At 47.3% G+C, this 19,822-nt stretch overlaps 1 protein-coding gene across 1 annotated transcript; it reads right to left on the reverse strand.

The window, feature by feature from the left end:
* Nucleotides 1-4,467: 4,467 nt before the first annotated feature.
* UAP1L1 (UDP-N-acetylglucosamine pyrophosphorylase 1 like 1) lies at nucleotides 4,468-19,611 on the reverse strand. Its single transcript, XM_009890293.1, has 9 exons — nucleotides 19,587-19,611; nucleotides 13,929-14,133; nucleotides 12,066-12,241; nucleotides 10,779-10,951; nucleotides 8,975-9,168; nucleotides 8,015-8,155; nucleotides 6,256-6,441; nucleotides 5,484-5,550; nucleotides 4,468-4,554 (listed from the first exon to the last, which is right to left on the reverse strand). Exons 1-9 carry the CDS (start codon nucleotides 19,609-19,611, stop codon nucleotides 4,468-4,470), a joined length of 1,254 nt encoding a protein of 417 aa, XP_009888595.1.
* Nucleotides 19,612-19,822: the final 211 nt, after the last annotated feature.

The following is a 19,822-nucleotide window of genomic DNA, read 5'->3' on the forward strand; positions in this document are numbered from 1 at the left end:
CCGCCGAGGATGCCGTAGCAGGACAGAGTTATCGGCATGGGATTGTTCCGAGACCAAGCAAAGTCACCCCGGCACGGGCACCTCGGCGTCTGGGTGGTTCAGGGCAGAATTTCTGTTGCTCTTTCCCCTTGCTGGTCCTTGCTTTACCGACTCTTACCAGCAAAGGCCTTGCCCAGCAAGAACTTCGTGGCCCCAGTGGGAAATCACAGGAATCATAGAAGGGTTTGGGTTGGAAGGGACCTTAGAAACCATCTAGTTCCACCATCTAGAGACCTCCCACCAGCCCAGGTTGCTCCAATCCCCATCAGCCTGGCCTTGAACACCTCCAGGCATGAGGCAGCCACAGTTTCTCTGGGCAACCTGGGCCAGTGTCTCACCAGCCTCACAGTAAATGAGACGTACTGAGAGGCTAGGAGCACTCACTTTTCCTCTGTGTTGTGAGATTATAATATAGACACCAGTCACAGGAATACTGGCATGAAAGGAACATAAGTGGAAATGTGCATGCGGGAGGTCATCAGGAAAACCAACTCAACAACAATTAAGGGAAGGGCCTGCACACTCCCATCAGCCGAGCTCAGGAAGGCGCAGCTCCCACCCAGCCTGGAGAACCGGGCTCTGGCAAGGCCACAGCACCAGCCACGCAGCTGAAGATACTGTGCCCGGACAAAAGGAGGGTTCACCGCAGACACCACTGCCCCTACCGACAGCCTGCCAGGAAGGTGAGCACAGCCAAGGAAAACCCCAAACAATTGTCGACTCCCAGCAGACAGAGATGTCTAATGTCACTGTCACCTGCCAGTGAGAACTCCAGAGACGCATCTGACAGCCGGCATCCCTCATCCTCTGCATCACACCCACACAGTCCTGGGCAGAGAACACGGGAGCACAGGCCTGAGAGCAGACAACTGAAATCTGTGAGAGGATGTGTGTGAGTGAGTGAAAAGCAACTTAAGTGCTTGTGTAAATAAATCCATAAGATCTGGCACTGCATTTTGGTACTTGGCAGGACCCATTTGTTCCACACAATTCCTTCCCTCACCTGCTTCTCCACAGACCCCCAGCCCTTCCTCACTGCCTGTGCAAATAGTTCTCTGCATCTTCCCTGGAGTGGAGGAGGGACATTATCCGTGGGTGTAGAGGAAGACGGAAGAGCACTGTTTTGTGATGTACATACACATTCAGGGCCACACTGTGACTGTGGTTTTGTAATAACCATTACTTCTAGATCAGGTTCATAGTCCAACAGGAAAAAGAGAGCTTTAGAGGAGCTGCTTTAAGTGCTGGCACTGAATTCACCTTCAGCGGTGCCACTGAATTCACATTCAGTTAACATGCATCATTTCAGCCTTTAAATTTGGACTCTACCTCACACTAGATTATCAAATAAAACTAAAAATTGGGTGTTTTTCTGAGCATTTCATGATTAAAAAAACTTCATGGCAGATGGGTTGGAACTAGATGATCTTTAAGGTCCCTTCCAACCTAAACCATTCTCTGATTCCAAACAATTGTGATAGATATGAAAACTCCACGTAAAGAAACTGAGGAACAATTTAACAGAAGGCTGAAGCATGCATTCTTTTTTAGTATTTATTTTCTTAGCACAGGAAACTACCGATTCATGTAGCTTAAAAACACATTAAAACCCTCAACATTCTTCATATGGGTGCGAAGAGAGAAACATGGGGTGAAATAGGTAAGGAAGGAAGAATATCTACTTCTGACCTAAATGCCCAAAAGAAAGGACTATCTGTCATTTGGAAAAAATTACTAACTTCCCTTACTGTTTGTTCCATACATAGAGCCCTGTTTAAAAAGTGCCTGTCAGTGGGAAGCCAAGCAAAAGTTGCACCACAGTGAGCACTCATTACCTACGCAACAGCTGCGAAAGCCTAACTCAGATCCAGATCACTCAAATCTACTTTAAATAAAAGAAAACCACACACCAGCCACAATTAAACTGCAGTAAACTGAGTTGAAAAGCTTGAAAAAAAAAAAAAAAAACAGGATTGCAGGCAAGAACAGTCTTCTGTTTTCTGATGAAAAAATACATCCCATAATGTCAAACCCCTTCAGGAATTACCCTCTGCTGAGTTCCACATCGCCCTGCACATCTGACGCGTGGGCACTGCAGCCTCCAGCCATGCTGTCTCAGTGTCCTGCAGCTGTGGTGACAATACCCATTACATGTAGGGACAAAGACAACAAGCATATTTTCCTCATGGACAAGAAACACAGACAGACACATAGAAATCACAGTAACATCTTTATTATAAAACTGCTTAGGTGTCCAAAAGTTTCTGGAGTACTACAGGACCTCCCTTTGTTTCAGGTACTTTTTTTTCCATTTCATAATGCATAAGAATTACTTTGTTAAATACAGGACAGATTTTTTTTTTTTTTAAGGTCTCTCAAAATTCTATGTTCCAGTTTAAAATGTGAGGATTCATAGAAAAAAACCCAACAGACAAGGCATTCAGCATTCGAATTCAGCTTCTCCTTGAAAACAACCTCTAAAAAACATGTCAGCAGCTCAGTGTACACACGATTAAAGCACACAGAACTGCAGTTTCAAAAGAGAACACACTTTAGAAAGATCAAAAGAAATATCCTTTCTTTATAGCACAGTGCAATTTAAAAGAAGTATGTGCCTGAATCAACAAGCAATACTCGCAAAGAGACAACACAATTTGCTCTCAGATATAAAACTAGACTGACAGGAATGAAATGTTCTGACCCATAGAACACTGCGGAAATAATTACAGAATTGAGTGTCAAGGACAAATACTTAATTTATACTAAAAATAGGAATTACTGAGGTAATTGGAACTGTCATTAGCTGGTTTGCACGTGCAAAAGGTTCCTTACTCATGTGCATGCAGATAAACTTTATACCTGAAAACTCTGCCATTGACATTTAGATGCTTTCTTTGGAAAACAGGAGCCCACTTAAAAACTGTATTTACTCTCAAAGCCATTTTCATACTTCCCCACCATTCTGAATACAGCTTCACGTCAGCAATTACAGAAAGCCACATAAGTTATTTCAAAGATTTATGCTTAATAAAATAGCATCAGCAATTCCTCTGCAAAAGCAGATGTATGAAATAACAACATTCCAGGTGAGGCATCTTCCTCGCCACCTTCTTTAACACCTGATTTAGGGGAAATGTATAGAGAGCTCCTCAAGCAATGGCCAGCCAGCAGTGCACCTGCAGCATCCTCATGAAGGGCGGAATGATTTTGGCATGTTCAGCGCAGGCGCCCACCTGGCAGCACCTTTCTGGGGCAGCGTCCAAAGGCTGAATGGGAACAATCATTTGCGGATCGCAGCCACCCTGGGATACCCTGGCCAGGGCTGAGTTCACATGCTACATATGTTCTGGCAATTAGCGTCTTAATTAGCTGACACTTTACAATACAGTTAGTATTTAAAAGGAAGGCATCTAAATAATTATTTCATAAGTGAAAGACTGGAAAACTGCCTGGCCAGAAACTGTGGAAGCAGTGGCTGGTGTTTTACTGTATACACTGGTTATGCTGAGATTAAGTCTTTTTTCAGTTAAGCATTAAATTCTACCATCAGGATTTGTTCCTCTTATTACTTTCAGGTACTTTTTTAAAAGAGTCCCCTTTGAGGGGTATGGTATACATGAAACAGAAAAATGAAAAGTACAATAAATGTTTGTTATAGACAGGAAAAGCAGAGGATTGTTGTGGAAGAAAATTCTCATCATCCTTTTCTTTTTAATTAAAACTCCCCAGGTCACTACAGCTGCAAAGAGCAATCAGTCTAAGCAGCACATTTACTTATATTTTCTTGGAATGGCAGCAGCAAGCCTGGATACACAAACTAGTGTGTTCCGCTTGGGAGTCCAAACCTCAAGCAACGCTTGCACACCACAGCATCCCTGCCTACAGCAGGCTCCTCTGCATGATCTGGTTAGAGTATGCAATTGCTGAATTGGATCTTTTAACCAGCACAAGATTAGGGAAAAGATGGATCAAACTGATTCTTCAGTTGTGCATGCAATTTAAAAACAAAACAAAAAAAAAACCCCAACCCCAACAGCACAAAGAAGATACCTAACAAGGCACTGAAGAGATTTAATCTTCTTGAATACAAGGCTGATTTATTAGGCTATGAATGGCTGTTTTACATAATTGTATGCACAGCAAATAAGAAATATAAAATCTGTTTGGTACCCAGAAGGTATTAAACTTCATTCACATCCAAGTCTACAAAGCAGACTGAGGTAAAAGGCATAGCCTTCAAAGTTACCAAACAGAACCAGTGAGCAAGCACACGTACGTAAACACAACTGCTGCAAGGATTTGGCACTGATCTGATACTGCAAAGCAATTTTTTTTAATGCACTTCATACTGACATTTTAGTAATGTCAGTTCTTATAATGGATCTGACAGACAGATATCTGATTTAAGGGAAAAAGCCTCCCTCCTTTTCAAGAATTTCCTAGTGTTTCCGCTTTGTTTTCATTGAGTACAAAGGGAGAAGGGAAGTCTTTGTTCTTCATGTACGCCTCCAGACCCTGAGAACGTGTGAAAACAGCACCATTAGGTTGTAAATGCATCAGACTGGCTACCTGCACTATTTTTAAGTCTACTTAATGTCCTCAAAAGTTAAAAGGTCATGGGAAGGACAGACAACAGCAACAGTTTCCCCAGTGCAGAGCTGGAAAGTGTTTCAGCCCCCTGCCTGGGGTTCATGAAGGACAGGCACCGATGAACAGTAATACAACAGATCTCAGAAACAAGCTTCCTGGGGAGGGGCAGGCATGCGAAGGTGTGTCCTTAACTCACATTAGACTAATCCTAGCAAAGAACAGTCAACTTAAATTGCCTTGTTTTCATTTTGTTCTTACAACGCAGTTGTAATTCATAGCAATGGACTGCAAAACCTAGCAAAAAGGTAAAGTTTTATGAATGCCTGTTCCCACAGTCTCCACACATCCTCCTGCAATCCACTATTTGTCACCCTGTCTGTACAACAGAGGGAAGCTCCTCTTCTCGCTGCTAAATGGAAGGAGCTTTCCCAGGACCAATTATTTTCAGAGAGACAAACTTGAGAAATCTGCTCTAAGATGTGGTTTCTCTAAAGCCAATGCACATATCACACTTATTCAGTGTTCACTCACCATGGGAGATGGGCACAAATTCGCATACAGTGACCCTGTGGATTTTGTAATTTGAATATTCTGCACTTTTCATTCAGAAGATCTCAAAGTATTTGTGAGTCTTAATGAAATTGTGCAGCCTCATTGCAAATCTCATTTTACAGTGAACAAACTGCTGAAGCGTAAACCATATTGGAACCATGAACAGAACAGAGAGCCCAAGTCCTGGTTCCCTTGAACTTACCATTTCTCTGCAAGCCCAGGCTAAAGAAATCTCCCATGTTTGGAAGGAAATTAGATGCATACCTGCACGCTCCTAAAAATACCTCCATAGTTATTCTTACCTCTCCAAAGTAAGACACTAATGGAGAAATCTCACACACAGCAGGAGGATCTTCAGTTTCCGAGAGACTAGAGAAGAGAACACAGGATGAACTTCTCGCTATGCTTAAAAAACAGTGCATCTTCTTTGAAAGATCATCAAGAACAGGATATCCGGAAGGATTCACGTGCACCAGACATTTGAACACAAAGTATGAAAATAAAATAGAACTAGCAGGTCCCAAATACTTCTCATCAAAACATGAACATCACTTTTATAGAGGTGCTTTTCAAGTAAAATGAACAGCGTGTGGGTTTATTAAACTATGAGTTGATGAACTAATAGCCCTACGAAGTAAAAGCAGCTTCCCATTCAGCATGATGCAGGAAGTATCTGAATTGGTAACAGCCAATCCTTAAGTCCACCTCAGAATCTTGCTGGGCTTTAAGCACTGGGCCCATATTCAGTAAAGCTGGTGAGGACTACAAATTACAATTCTTTGGGCTGGCTAAATCCAGAATGATGGAAAAGGTTGCCCCTGCATAATGAGCTCCTGTAGGGAGGAGTCAACTCATGACCTCAAGGACAGGAATCTCTGCCAGATATAAAGCCCAGAGTACTGTCTAGAGCACTCACAATCACAAATGGAGCAGGAACTGCAATTGACATGACTCTGCACATGACGAGTCATCCTATGATCAAACTAATGCCCGGTTTTGTAGAGCACAGTACATGCCGTTAGCTAGCTAGCACGGTTGGGCAGCCACAGGCAGAGAGGTCACAGAGGTTCGTACCTGAGTTTCTCTGGTATCCTGCAACCATTTTCATCCAGAAATCTGGCCCCAGCCTTGAGAGCCCAGCGGTAATGCTGGGCCAGGAGGGCTTGCCGAGCAGTGGTAGGAGTGTCTTTGTCAGCTGTGTCCATGTTTTTTAGTGGCGAGAACTCCTCTTCTCTCAAAACCTCAAACACCACAAAATTCCTACCGACAAAGGGGAGAAAACAACGATAATAAAAAATAAAGCGCGCCATCAGCCCTGTTGATATAACAACTTTCATGGGGAAAGGCTCATATATATTTTATGGATCAGCAATGTATGCAGCCTAGGGCGGTCAAGCTAAGGAAAACCAATCTCCCATCTGAAGAGTAAAGAAGTACCAGGGCTATAGGATGGAAAAACTCAAGCAGCAGCTCAGCCTCTTTGGGAACATAACAGCAGCCTCGCGCCCCTCCAGAGCTGAGCTCAGACAAGAGGAAAAGCAGGAGTTCTGCATAGAACCCACAGAAACCTCTCCAGGCACCAGGACGCTCATGGACAAAAAGCCTCAGCTAAGAGCACGGCAGGATGGAGAGAGCAGCAATGCCTGAAACTTGGACCCGGCACCCAGCTGTGCAGCTTACTTCAGAGCACCACAGCCCTGCTCCTAGAAACGGCCACTCCACTTGGGAGTCTGTAGGCAAGCATCAACTGAGGACACCAGTTCCCAGGGATGAATAAGCAATAGGGGAGGATTCACAGTTGAATGTTAAGTACAGCTGTTTACCAGAAATAGGAATGCAAATTAAAAAATCCCACAGCAGCATCTGTGCGTTTCTGCATTTCACACGTGAAGAACAGCTGCCAAGCTGTTTTTGCAGTGTTATTAAAAAAGCACAAGGAATCACTGCTTGCAAATGTGTCCTTTCAAAGCTCAGAACTCGGCACTGTTTCCACCACACTAGTTTTGCCTTTGGTATGATACTTCTTTACTGAACGCATGTCAGGAAACAGAGGCCAGTTCAAGCCTTGAGCTCTCTTAAAGTAAAATCATCTAAAAAGAAAAATACTATTCCCAAACAAAGATAATTCAGTTTGCCTGAGGTCTCTTTTTGCCATTTATTTAAGTCTAAAACAGAATCTTTACTGCTGAATTCCTGACCTTGGAAAATAGGTTTTGTAAGAACACTTATGCTAAATTACTCAATTATTAAAATCCCACATTCCATAAACACGAAGTACCCCTGATTGCACTAACACTACGGCATCGCACTTCTCAGTTATGTTTTAGAGCTTGGCAAGTCAACGCTGACAGTTCCCACAGCAACAGTAACTTGGCCCCACAGTGCTTAAGCACAAAGGGTGTGAGCTGAGCCCCACGGGAAACCAGAGCTGCAGTTCCCACGGAAGTCACAATCCTGAAAGACCCGATTTCTGTGAGGCTGAATACTGCAACATGGGCTTGTATTAAATGTTGGCTTTGTGCTCGATTTCTCTTTTTTTTTTTTTTTCCCCTGTCATGGGTCTGGCAGAGGCCAGGCCAGCTAACACAGCCTCAGTGGCACAAAAGAGTTCTGGGAGCACAGTCAGAGCAAGCCTGGCCACTGCCGAGCACCCCGTGACCGCACCTCTCGGAGCCTGCAGCATTACTGTTGTGCTGGAGCTTGGTATAGATCCAACAGCCTTTCTAACAACCCACAGACCACGCACTCCCTGGCAAGGCCTGTTACAACCTACGGTCATTCAAACAAACATTGAGAAGGGGAGGAAAAAAATAAAATCATGTCTGCCACTAACTTAGAGAACGGGAACACATCAAACACAAACTTCTCCAGCTTTATCCCGTTCGGTTTTAGCGGTTTTACCAGATTTCCCTCCTCGTCAATGTAGGGCACCTTCTTTATGGCTACATGATGCCTCAGCTGCGGCTCATATTTCCTGCAAAAGGAGAAGAAACAAGTTCATTTACTTTGTGCCCATTTAGAAAAAAGTAGTACTCTTCTGGGAAGCAGATGGTTTATTACTGCTCTGCATCTCTCAACTGTTGTGGGTGTTGCTCCCTCCAAATTGATCCAAGTCACCTTCAAGAAACACCTCCCTGAGCAGAGCAGCCCAGCCAGCAGCAGTCCCTGCACCAGTGGGACATGACAGGGTAAAGCAAGAGAGGGAGAACCTAGCATCAAGCTGAAATCGCAGGCAGAGATAAAAAAAGGTAACCAAAATTGTCACCTGACCAGGATGACAACGGAGCAGAGCAGATCCCTCACATAAGGGTGGATCAAGCTCTTCAGGAAGGTTGTACGGCTGCTCACTGAATGCCCAGCACCACATCGCCATCTCCCAACACCAACGTGCAGAGTCCTGCCCCAGCTTCACCCTCTCCCCAAACCTCTGTTGTCCCAAGAGATGGCATGGGTGACGTTCCCATTGAAACTCAGTGTGGGACTGCATCACTGACCACACTGCAGCCCATGTGGCTGCTCACCCTTTCAGGCCCAGGAAGGTCATACACTGCTATACCTCGGTCGATGTAGCTAAAGCGAAGCATGCAATCTCCTCATTGGTTAAGGGCCTGAAGAGCACACTGGGGCTGTCAGAAAGGGCACACAGCTGTTTTGGACCGTTTGGAGGAGAGAGGAGGTGAAGAGCAGAGCAGGAGGTACCCATAACTGAAATTACAGAGCGGGAAACGAGAACACCTCCTCTTGGAGGCATTTCTGGGCTGCACAGCTGCCTAGCAGGTCTGCTGGAACTTACTGGGCCACCATCTCCAGGAACTCAACTGTGAAGAAATGGTTGCAGATATTGCCAGCGCTGTACATCAGCCCCCCATCGGGGCTCTGCTGCTGCGCAGTCTCCAGGCTGATCTCACTGTACTCCACCACCTGGTAGACGCCATCCACAGAGCACACCACCCCGACAGGCTCTGTGGGGTAGGCCTTCTCCACCACCTGCAGCCACAGGACAGAGGGCTATGACAAGGAGGAAGAAAATCCCAGCACCATTCCAACTCCCATGTACCAACGATCCTACAGGACTGTTGCACACTGATCCTCCAGCACCTCAGGAGCACGGGCAGAGCAGTGCTGGGTGTTCGGAGTAGCCTGAAGGCACATTTTGCCCAACAACTAGGCATAAAACCCAGTATTCAACTGCTTAATTGCACAGTTGCTCAGAAGACAAACCCACCTGGGTACCAGGGGTAGAGGTCTCTTGGATGCCTGGGACCCAAATTTTTGGAGTCCCTGGACACCTGGGTCCCCTTAGGGATCAGATGTCCTGGGGTGAGGTGTCCCCCAGATATCTGGGTCCCCTAATGTGGGGGTTCACCTCGACACTTGGGTCCCCTGGGGCGGTGGTCCCCCAGATGCCTACGTCACCTGAGATGAGGGTGTCCCAAATGCCTGGGTCCCTTGTGGTGGTAGTCCCCTTGGGTGCCTGGGTTCCCCGAGACAAGGGTGTCCCAGATCCTTGGGTCCCCAGGGGTGGGGTGTCATGGGGTGGGAGGCCCCGATGCCAGAGTCCCCTTGTGTGTGGGGTCACTTCAATGCCTGGGTCCCTCAGATACCCAGGTGTCCCGGATGACTGGGTACCCTGGAACTTCTGGGTCCCCCAGACACTTGGGTTCCTTGGGGTAGGTGTCCCCCCGATGCCTGGGTCCTCTGTGGTGGGAGGTCCCCCAGACTCCTGGGTCTTTGTGGGTGAGGGTCCCCTGGAGTGGGTGGGTGGATAACCAAACTCCTGGGTCACCAGCCCACCAAAATGCCTAGGTCCCTGCAGGACACGCTGGTGGCCCTGGAGGTGCTAGCCCAGATTGGCTGCACAGCCAGATCCAGCCTCAGCCTGGAGCTGTCCTAGCTGGGGGGCAGGGGGGCACCCAGGGGAACACAGGTGACACTGGGACCCAGCCTGCAGTTGCTGGAGAAGTTAAAAGAAATCAGCATACTGTGGGGCACTTTTCTTATTGAGGACTGGGGCGTGGCATTAAATGAAAAATGTTTGCAGCTATTAGCCTTCAGCTCCCTGTTTGCATGAACAGTGTTAATGATTAAAGTGATATAAATCTCTCCTCAGCCACCTGCTGCTTTAGGGTGATATCCTGGTTTGAGGCTAAACAGAACCAATTTCGTGGCCAGCCCAGCCCGAACCAGGACAGATGACAAAACCAGGCTGGTTTGGCTTTCCCCATCTTCCACAGTGGGACGTAAGGAATGCCTCTATTAGACTTAAAGGTGCATTTACAAAACACAATGCAGTCCAATATGGCTTCCAGATAGCCCAAGTGCTTTGCAGAAAGGGGAAGCAAATCCAGTTTGTAGTTTCCTGTGCAGTCAAAGTTTTCCACAGTACTGTGGGAAGAGTGGGGGAGGAGACCCACAGGTAGGGATTCCAAATGCAACGCAGGCAGCAAGCAGCTCCTCTAAATCTGCTTGGATCAAGCCGCTGCCAGACGGAGGTCTGAACACCCGTGTTCATCTAAGCTAACCCTAGTCAGCAGTTTCCAAGTGTAATCAGACCTTAACTCCCTGTGGGAAAACAGCCCCACTTAGCACTGCCTCACCTTTGCACCACAATCTGCCCTTTTGGAAACACAGAAGCCTATGAAGACCGGATCTGCCATTTTCACAAGGATATTGTCCACACAGTATACATGGACATACTGGATTCCACGCTGCTTCATGTCATCCAAGATCTTATTATCTACCAAAGCACGGTATAAGCCACCATTGCCATCTATAATGCAAAAGAGAAGAGAAAGCCCTAGTTAATTAGTGACTTTGCAGTTTTTTGGGGGCTAAGAGCAAGACCTGAAAGTCCCGAACAAACTTTCTTTAACAGCAGAGCAAGGAATGCTTTCTAGCCAAGAGTCAGTGCTACCAGATTTTACCTCCATCTCTGCCCAACAGTTCAGGCAAGTCTGTTCCCCTCCACACCCCAGCTCCCTCACCTGCAGAGTGGGACCACGGGGACCAGCCTCAGAGAAGCATTACGAGGCTTTATGAAGCCGTTTAAGATCCTCAGAAGGAAAACATTAAAGCGCAAAACATTATGCAGAGGATGGGGAAAGCCTGTTACACTTCTCTTCTGGTGCAGAGCAAAAGCATGTTTAAAACTCAGCCTAGAGAAAAAGACTGAAATAAATCTTATTCCCTGTTTATCTCCCCCCTGCAACTTCCCAATGCCTTTTTAAAGGCTTGAACTGCAGCTGCACAAAAGACACCTGCATGTTTGTTCATAGCAGATCACCTTTTTGCGGTTCCTCCTTTGACACCCCTGTCAGCTCAGGAAAACCACTCTGCAGCCACAAAACCACATCACTGCAACACAGCCCCAACCAGGCTGCCTTCACTGCATTCCTTACCGTGTCCAGGTTAAGAGAAGACAAGAACTTTACTAGGTGAGACATTGCAATCATTTTGGAAAGAGTTAATCTTCTTACTGCTTTTTTGCCCATTTCCAGATATCAGCCCTGAAAGGGAGCTGGGATCCTGACAGCTTCCCCCGTGGGAGGCAGCACCCCAGGGACCTCATGCACAGTCCTACTGAGGCACACTGTTCCTAACCTGTAGCTACAGGTTCCTAACCTGCACCATTCCTAATCCAGCCAATACTCCCAGGCTTTGATAAAAAACATGTACTGTGGGCAAATCTCCAGCAAGAACTGAACGGAGATTGCTACACTATTGATCACCTGCCTGAAGCATTTAACCAAACCCTCCCATGCTAATCAGAAGCATTAACACTGACCTCCAAAGACTACTCTGTGTGCCAAGGCTAGCTGATGGCCGGTAACAATTATCAACATATATTACATTACTGTACCATGTAAGAGTGAACAGCAGGGTACCTGGAGCCATAGCAATTTTCCCCTTCTCCTCCAAGATGGCCTTCCCATCAAAGGTGACAGCAGGCAGCATCCTCTGTTCAAACATGACCACATTGGATCTATCCAGGTTGAAGTAGTTGTGCTCTACAAAGAAGTCCTCTGTCGGCCCCAGCGTGAACTCACTTGTCATGATGTACCTGGGTAGGAATTGGTGCTGAGCAATGAGCAAGAAAAGCACAAGCAAAAGACAAAACTACAAAAGGAAGGAAACATGAAAGTGTTAAATGAGAGACAATACAGTATCCTGTGGTAGGCAACTGAGCCTGAGAGCTTTCCTCCAGAACTCATCCCACAAGAAGGCTGAGCAGGGTCTTGTGCACAATCCTACCCACAGGCTTAGGTCCAACCAGGACAGAAGAGACTTTCCCTAAATGCGAACCGCATCTGGATATACGAATGAGCTGGAAAACAAGGCAAAGGACAGTACAACAGCCTCATTCGCCCTAGATTCAAGCTGATGTTCAGTCTCTAAAGAAGCACTGACCAGCACGAGGTGCTCAGAGTGAGCTGCAAATCCTCAGCAGCTCAGTCTGCCAGCGCCTCTTCCGTGCCAAGGCGAACAGCAGCATTTTCAAATGTTGGCTGCATGATTTGTTCTTAGGTTTCTGCTTCCTCTTCTTCCAGCTCCACATTGCTTCTGTCTCTCCCTCCACTATCTCCCTTCTTCAACAGTGGCTAAGAGCCATCCTCATCATCTACCTGTTAAGTCCTTCAACAACTATTGGCATAGCTACACAGGGTCACTGCCAGCATGCCAGGGTTATCAATCCCTTCCACGGGAGAGCCTGGACCTCATACATGCCCTGATTTACACCGCTGCAGCACAGCATAGTCTGGCCTCTGGTAGCAGCCAACTGCCTCTTCAGCCCTCGGAGAGGAACCATAAACATCACCAGCAGATGTACCCTGCAAAGCACCCATCCTGGCTTCCAGCAGCACCAGGGATGGTGCATTTACAATTCAGGTCATGTATGCATGGCTTCAGAAACAAACACAGTATGGACTCAAATCACCTTCTATCTCCAATTTGCGAAACAACGTGCTACCCTGAAGACCTGACACCTGCTCCTTCCCTCTTCCCAAACCCCAGCTCAGACCAGACAGTGATTTCATAAAGTTATCTTTTCATAGTCTAATGAAGACCACTCGGCCAAAAACACTCCAAGCAGCATGCCGTAGCGCCTTCCTCGCTCTCCCCCACCACATCCCATAGGGAATTCGTATTTTGCACCTTCACAGAGCTAGTCTCTTTTGAAGCCTGGAGGCCTTTGAAAGCTAGGAGCAGCCAGGAGAGACAGCAGACAGCTGTAAACAGCAACAGCAGGAGGTGGCCTGAAAATGGAGCACAACAAGCATTTACTGCTGCAGGGGGAAGAGTGGTTTTTTGCTACAGCAGAAACTGTGGGCAAGGGGAGGCAGAGGGTCTTGGAAGGTGAGCTCTAGGTGATCTCTCCCTCCATGCAGGAGCCTGAGAAAGCACAGCACAAACAGATGAAATCTCTTGCAAAGCATCTGGAACAGGCACTGGAAAGTGCTGTTTATAGTGTTGTCAGGGACTGTGCTTGAAAAGACAGCTTGGTACAGCAGTTATGGTAGTGGTCAGTGATTCAAGGGCAGTGCTTGGTCCCTCAAGCCTGCAAAGACCAGCCACTTCCCATTCCTGCACACCCTCCTCCAGCTGCTGGCATCACAAATCCCGCCAACCAAAGGCTCTGCCCCGATGTGTCTCTACAGCAGCCAGCAAAGTGCTTCTAGAAGACAGCATAGGCAAGACTGCAATGCAAAGAGCCCTGCATAGTAGGTGTGCGGCTACAGGTCACCTACCAGGGGATGGCACACTTGCAGTGGTGTCTCTGGCCAGCGAGCTGCTCCACTTTGCGGATTCTTTCTGCTTGGATCTGATACAAAGTCTTGCCACTGGGCAACCCCACATTGTACATGCCCTTGGGGTAGCTCACTCCCAGACGAGTTCCTTGTCCTCCAGCCAGGAGCAGCACTGCCACCTTGTTCTGCGAGATCTGATGGAAGCCTGAACAGGAGAAAGAACCCCAAAGGAACATAAGAACCACAGAAGCAATCAACACCCCATGCCCTTCTCCTGAGCCTTTCTGCAGAGCTCAGGCAACAGCCAGAGGCTGCCAATTCAATGTCCACTGCTGGCAGCTCAGAGACAAATATGATGCTGCACACAATATGAAAAAAATCATTTCATCTCTCTGATGCATCAGTTTCCTCTCTCCAGAGAGGTGAGGGATGTCGCTTATGGTTTTCAAGGCTTACTTTGGTAAAGGCATAGCCGACCCAACCTAGGGCTGGGTATGGACCTGTTCCAAATAGGGGCTGGACTAGAGACCTCCAGAGGTCTCTTATCACCAACATTTCTACATTCCAAATAAGCAAAGTCTCATCATCTTCAGTAAAGCATGGGCATTTCTGGAATCTGCCTTGTCAACTATGTACTTGTGCTCCAGCTTCTGTTCAGCTTCAGTCAGGACTAATAATACAGCCAAGCCTGCAGAAACCACAACTCCCACAATCTAATTAAAAACAATTATAATTTCTCCCAACAAACATGGGGAGTCCAGAACTTGGGGAAGAAGCAGACCACAGAATAAACACCAGCTCATTGGTTTTGTTCCCTGCCTTCTCAAGCCAGCATCACAGTAACGACTGACAACGGTGAGAAATATTGACACCTTAGGGAACACTTTGCGTTCCTCCAGGAACGCAGTGAGCTCTGGGACTGCCCAGGTCAAAAGCCACAGCTCTGCTGCTGTAAGGTAGCTATCAGAGCCTTTTGCAGCCTAATGCAAGAGGTCTACTGCCCATCACCGAGCCTGCCACTGCTCCCTGCAGTCCAGGACAGCCCGTCCTTCACTTCAATCTCCAAGAAGAAAACACACAACTTTTAACCACATCTGGGACTAAAAAACTCCTGACTTGGACTGAAAAACACAGGGACCAAAGATACTGAATTAGAAGAAAAAGAGGATTGTTTTTATGCTCATCTTTAAATAGCTGGCTGTTTAAACGAGCAATAGAGGGACAATACCAATTGCTGCTCTAACAATCTGGCTTGGTTTTAATTCTGTTAAAACGTCTAGCTTTCAGCAATAAAACCAGACATAAGTCATGCATGACATTGCAGTAATCCTGTTGACCTCCCCATGCTTACAATTTTCAGTCCTACCACAGCAGTAAAACAATGTTTCTGCCTAAATATACCCTTTTGGGAAAGGCTTGTAATGGCCACTCAGGCACAACAAAGGAAGCCGGTTACACAGCCCTGCCATCACTTTGCTGCAGAGCAAGCCTCCGAGTTCACAGGGCCGAAGAAGTGTTGACTGGAAGCCACCTCTGGATATCCATAATCCACCCTCCCTCTCCAAGTGGGATTAGGAGAGCTCTCTAGAGGGAAACCTGTCCAGAAGGTATAAGTCTTGGGATTTCAAAGTTTCAGGAGGTCCTTGGATAGAGGGGGAAGCTTGAATGGCTTTAAACTTAAAATTTAAAAGGCACAGACGATAGCACTGGGTGAGCTGTATGGCGATGCAAATAAAATAAGCATAATTCTGTGCAATAAACCCCAAGCAATTAACGGCTCCTTTGCATCTTTACTGAACTTCTCAATGCAAAAGACTTAAAGCACAAAGCAGAGGCTCTACGGTATTAGATACGGCACTATTACTTGCTCTGGTCCCTGCCTCATGTGCTCAGCAGGCTGATTACCTGAGGCTGCATTACTGCATAAAGACTGGACTGAAGTCAAGGCTGAGGCAAATGGCTAGTAAAATCAAAGTGCCCAGCCACATCCCACTCAGGTCCACTCCAGGAAAGGATGCTGCGTCAAAAACAGCAACCAAGCAGAGCGAGGCACTGAGTCACGGTGCGCTACAGCACCTTCATTGTCGACCTCCATCAGCCACCTCCCTCGACACAGCACTCCCCCATGGTCCTACTGCCCATCCTTACCTGAGCCTTGCCCTACCACAGGGCTGGGGCATGCTTCTCCGCTTGGCCTCGTGTGCGTGATCAAGGCAGCACCCAAGCAGCACTGTGTTAGGCTGCCGGGCTCCTTCCACCAAACCTGACCCAAAACGTCCCAGAGGAAAAAGAAAAATGAAGGGAGGGAAGAATGTATGGAAGAAAAAAAAAAATCTTAAAAAGTTCCTCTGTGGACACTTTGAAACTGTTCTGTTTCAAACAGGCAATAAACACATTTAAAAAACCCTAAATAATCTAGAACTGAAACTGCTTGAGCTAATATATTTCACATTGATTTTAAAAAAAGCTGTCTGAGGTCTGATTTGGTGGTCTCAGTTGCTGCAGCTCAGGGAGTGCTGCTTTGGGGTCCAACTGAGATTCACCCACCAGTGGATCAAGTCAGGCACTTGCCCCATTCCATCCCTGCCACGGCACCGCTGGGCTCACACCGACAGACACACTCTGGTCTTGATGCAATGGACCACATCTCACCGACCTCATATTCCAGGTTTATGCACAGCAATAGGCTGTGACCAAGGGGCATCACTCACATGAAGCACTGGAGCAAATGCTGCATCGGAAAATGGTCTCTAAATTGGAGAGACACAGATTTGACACAGGGACCACTCGGTGGATAAGGGACTGGCTGGACAGTCACACTCAAAGAGTTGTGGTCAACAGCTCCATATCCAAGTGGAAACCAGTGACGTTCCTCAGGGGTTGGTACTGGGACTGGTGCTGTTTAACAACTTTGTCGGCGACACGGATGGTGGGATTGAGTGCACCCTCAGCAAGTTTGTCAACAACACCAAGCTGTGGGGAGGGATTGACATGCTGGAGGGGAGGGATGCCAGGATTGAAAGGTGGGCCTGTGCAAACCTCATGAAGTTCAACCAGGCCAAGTGCAAGGTCCTGCACCTTGGTTGAGGAAATTCCAAGCACAAATACAGGCTGGGCAGAGAATGGATTGAGAGTAGCCCTGAGGAGAAAGACTTGGGGGGTGTTGGCTGATGAGTAACTCAACAAGAGCAAGCAATATGTGCTTGCAGCCCAGAAAGCCAACCGCATCCTGGTCTGCATCAAAAGCAGTATGGCCAGCAGATGAAGGCAGGGGATTCTGCACCTCTACTCTGCTCTCATGAGACCCCACCTGGAGTACTGCCTCCAGCTCTGGAGTCCTCAGCACAAGACAGACATGGACCTGTTGGAGCAAGACCAGAGGAGGCCACGAAGATGATCCGAGGAGCTGGAGCCCCTCTGCTGCAAGGACAGGCTGAGAGAGTTGGGGTTGTTCAGCCTGGAGAAGAGAAGGCTCTGAGAAGACCTTATAGCCCCTTCCAGTATCTGAAGAGGCTACAGGAAAGTTGGGGAGGGACTTTTTACAAGGGCATGTAGTGATAGGACAAGGGGTAATAGCTTCAAACTGGAAGAAGACAGATTTAGATTAGATATCAGGAAGAAGGTTTTCACTCTGAGGGTGTTAAGGCACTGGCCCAGGTTGTCCAGAGAAGCTGTGGCTGCCCCATCCTTGGAGGTGGTCAAGGACAGGTTGGATAGGGCTTTGAGCAACCTGGTGGGAGGTGTCCCTGCCCATGGCAGGGGGGTTAGAACTAGATGATCTTTAAGGTCCCTTCCAACCTATTCTATGAAAAGCTTGCAAGGTCCCACTTTGTCACGCAGCACACACCACAAGCAGCTGCGATCCTCGGCCACAACTCAAGGGTGACAGGGCTGGCATCACCCCACTAAAATGGGGATGTCCCAGAGGAGATGGCAGTTCTCAAAAGTTTCCCATGCAGTGACCAGAAGACGGGATCTGCCCAAGGGTGATTTGGCATCTCACACCCACCTCCCAGAGGGACTTCTCACTGCGGGAACTAAACCTCGACCTATGCGGGATGAACCCGAGCCCAAAGCAGTATCACTGATGACATCAACAGTGTCATTCTCTTTCTCTTCCCAAAATCCAGCAGACTGATGGGGCCGTATTCCCAGGAGAGGGCTGACCACAGCACACACAAACAACCCAGCAAGGCGACTCTCCTTCCCATCATTTATGGCATTCCCAGTATTTCCAGTGCAATCCTACAACTCCCAGAGAGTTTTTCCAAGTTTCTGATCTTAGGTTGCCATGAAAATGAATATCCATCAAAATTAGAGTAAGTAGGTCCGCTGTGACTTCCCAGCTGTAAAACTACTAATATTCATGACTAAAGTTCATAACAACTGACTCCTCCTGCAGTAAATGGAAATATTTATCCCTCTTAAAAAAACACGCACCTTATTTTCTGCAGCATGAGAAATATGAACAGCTCAACCAAACAAAATAGGGAAGATGTGCTCGCTGTTAGATACCCACCAATGCTGCAGCAAGACTTATTCTGCATAGAAAGTAAAAAACAAAAATAGATTTTGCAGGAAGAACAGATCGATCTTGCAAGAACTGACTGAATTCTCCTGCTGGAGAGGCATATCAGCCTGATTACAACAGCAGTCAGCAAGAGAAGAATAAAGCAAAAAACCAAAAATCCTTAATTCTGCAGAGCAGTTGGATAACCAGAATGGCTCATCAAATGCTCTGATGAAATGGGACCTACACCGCACCCCATGCTCGAGAGTTAGATTTCATTAATATTTACAGAATATAAAATCGTCTCTGCTAGATTTATACTATCATCTCTAAGGCTGCCTAGAAAACATGATTGTTTAATTTTTCTGTTTAAGATCTGAAAGCAAATTTGACCAGGGTACGTTTTATCGTCTCAGAGACAACAACAGTGCTATTATTTATTATTTTTTTTAACTATTAAAAAAATATCGTGGATGTTCCCAAACCAAATTTTCAGTTGCCTGGTTCTTTTAACCATCTTTTTTTTTTTGATCACGAGAAAGGGGGAAGGGGAAAGGAGGAGACATCATTTCAGTTGTTCAGTTTGCAGAGGACACGCTGCAGGTGGGAGCTGCTGGGAACCTGGACACCAGTGGACAGAGCACAGTCGAGCTCATCTGAGGGGGGGACCCCTCAGGCACAGTCTCTCTCAGCTGCGCAGCCTCAGGGACGGTGAGCAGCAGGTCAGGACTGCTCACTATGCTCTCGTCCAGCTCAACACTGCAAGCAGCTCACTGCAACCAAGAGCCTTTCGGAGCCTGCATCCCCTCAGGGACCCACAATCCCCGCAAAGCCTGTGCTGCCCATGCCAGCTCCACTGGGAAATACCATGTGGGAGCACTGGGATGCTCCTGGGGATGAGGTCACGTCCACAAGGACACGTGGCATGCCAGCACTGCCCGGGTTCAGCAATTCTCACTCCTGACTGCCCTCTCCCAGGAAATAAAACCAAGGGCCGATTCCCACCTCCACCTTTAAACTGGATCATAAAAACAAACCAAAGGGAAACAGAAGAACTGTGTCCCCCTCTCCTGGTATAAATCAAGAAACGCTGCCTGCAGGACTGATGTGGCTCAGGACCATCCGGACTTTGTGGCCAGGTGACTTGCGTGCAATGCCGGTAGTCTCAACCATGCCGGACCTTCTGGCCTCCTGCAAGCATTGCTTGCAGCAAGCGAGGCCAGCCCTGTGCACTATGCCTTCCCTTCCCTGCTGCAGACAGCAGCACAAGGTATATACGCCGGTTCCTTGCTGGCCTGGCAGGGCAGTAGACAAAGGACCCAGTTTGGTAAAATTCTTTAATTTAACCGTGCAGCCTTGACCTAGACCCATCTGCCTCTAGGAG

The sequence above is a fragment of the Charadrius vociferus genome, unplaced genomic scaffold (assembly GCF_000708025.1).
Source record: "Charadrius vociferus isolate BGI_N301 unplaced genomic scaffold, ASM70802v2 scaffold398, whole genome shotgun sequence".
Classification (NCBI taxonomy): Eukaryota; Metazoa; Chordata; class Aves; order Charadriiformes; family Charadriidae; genus Charadrius; species Charadrius vociferus.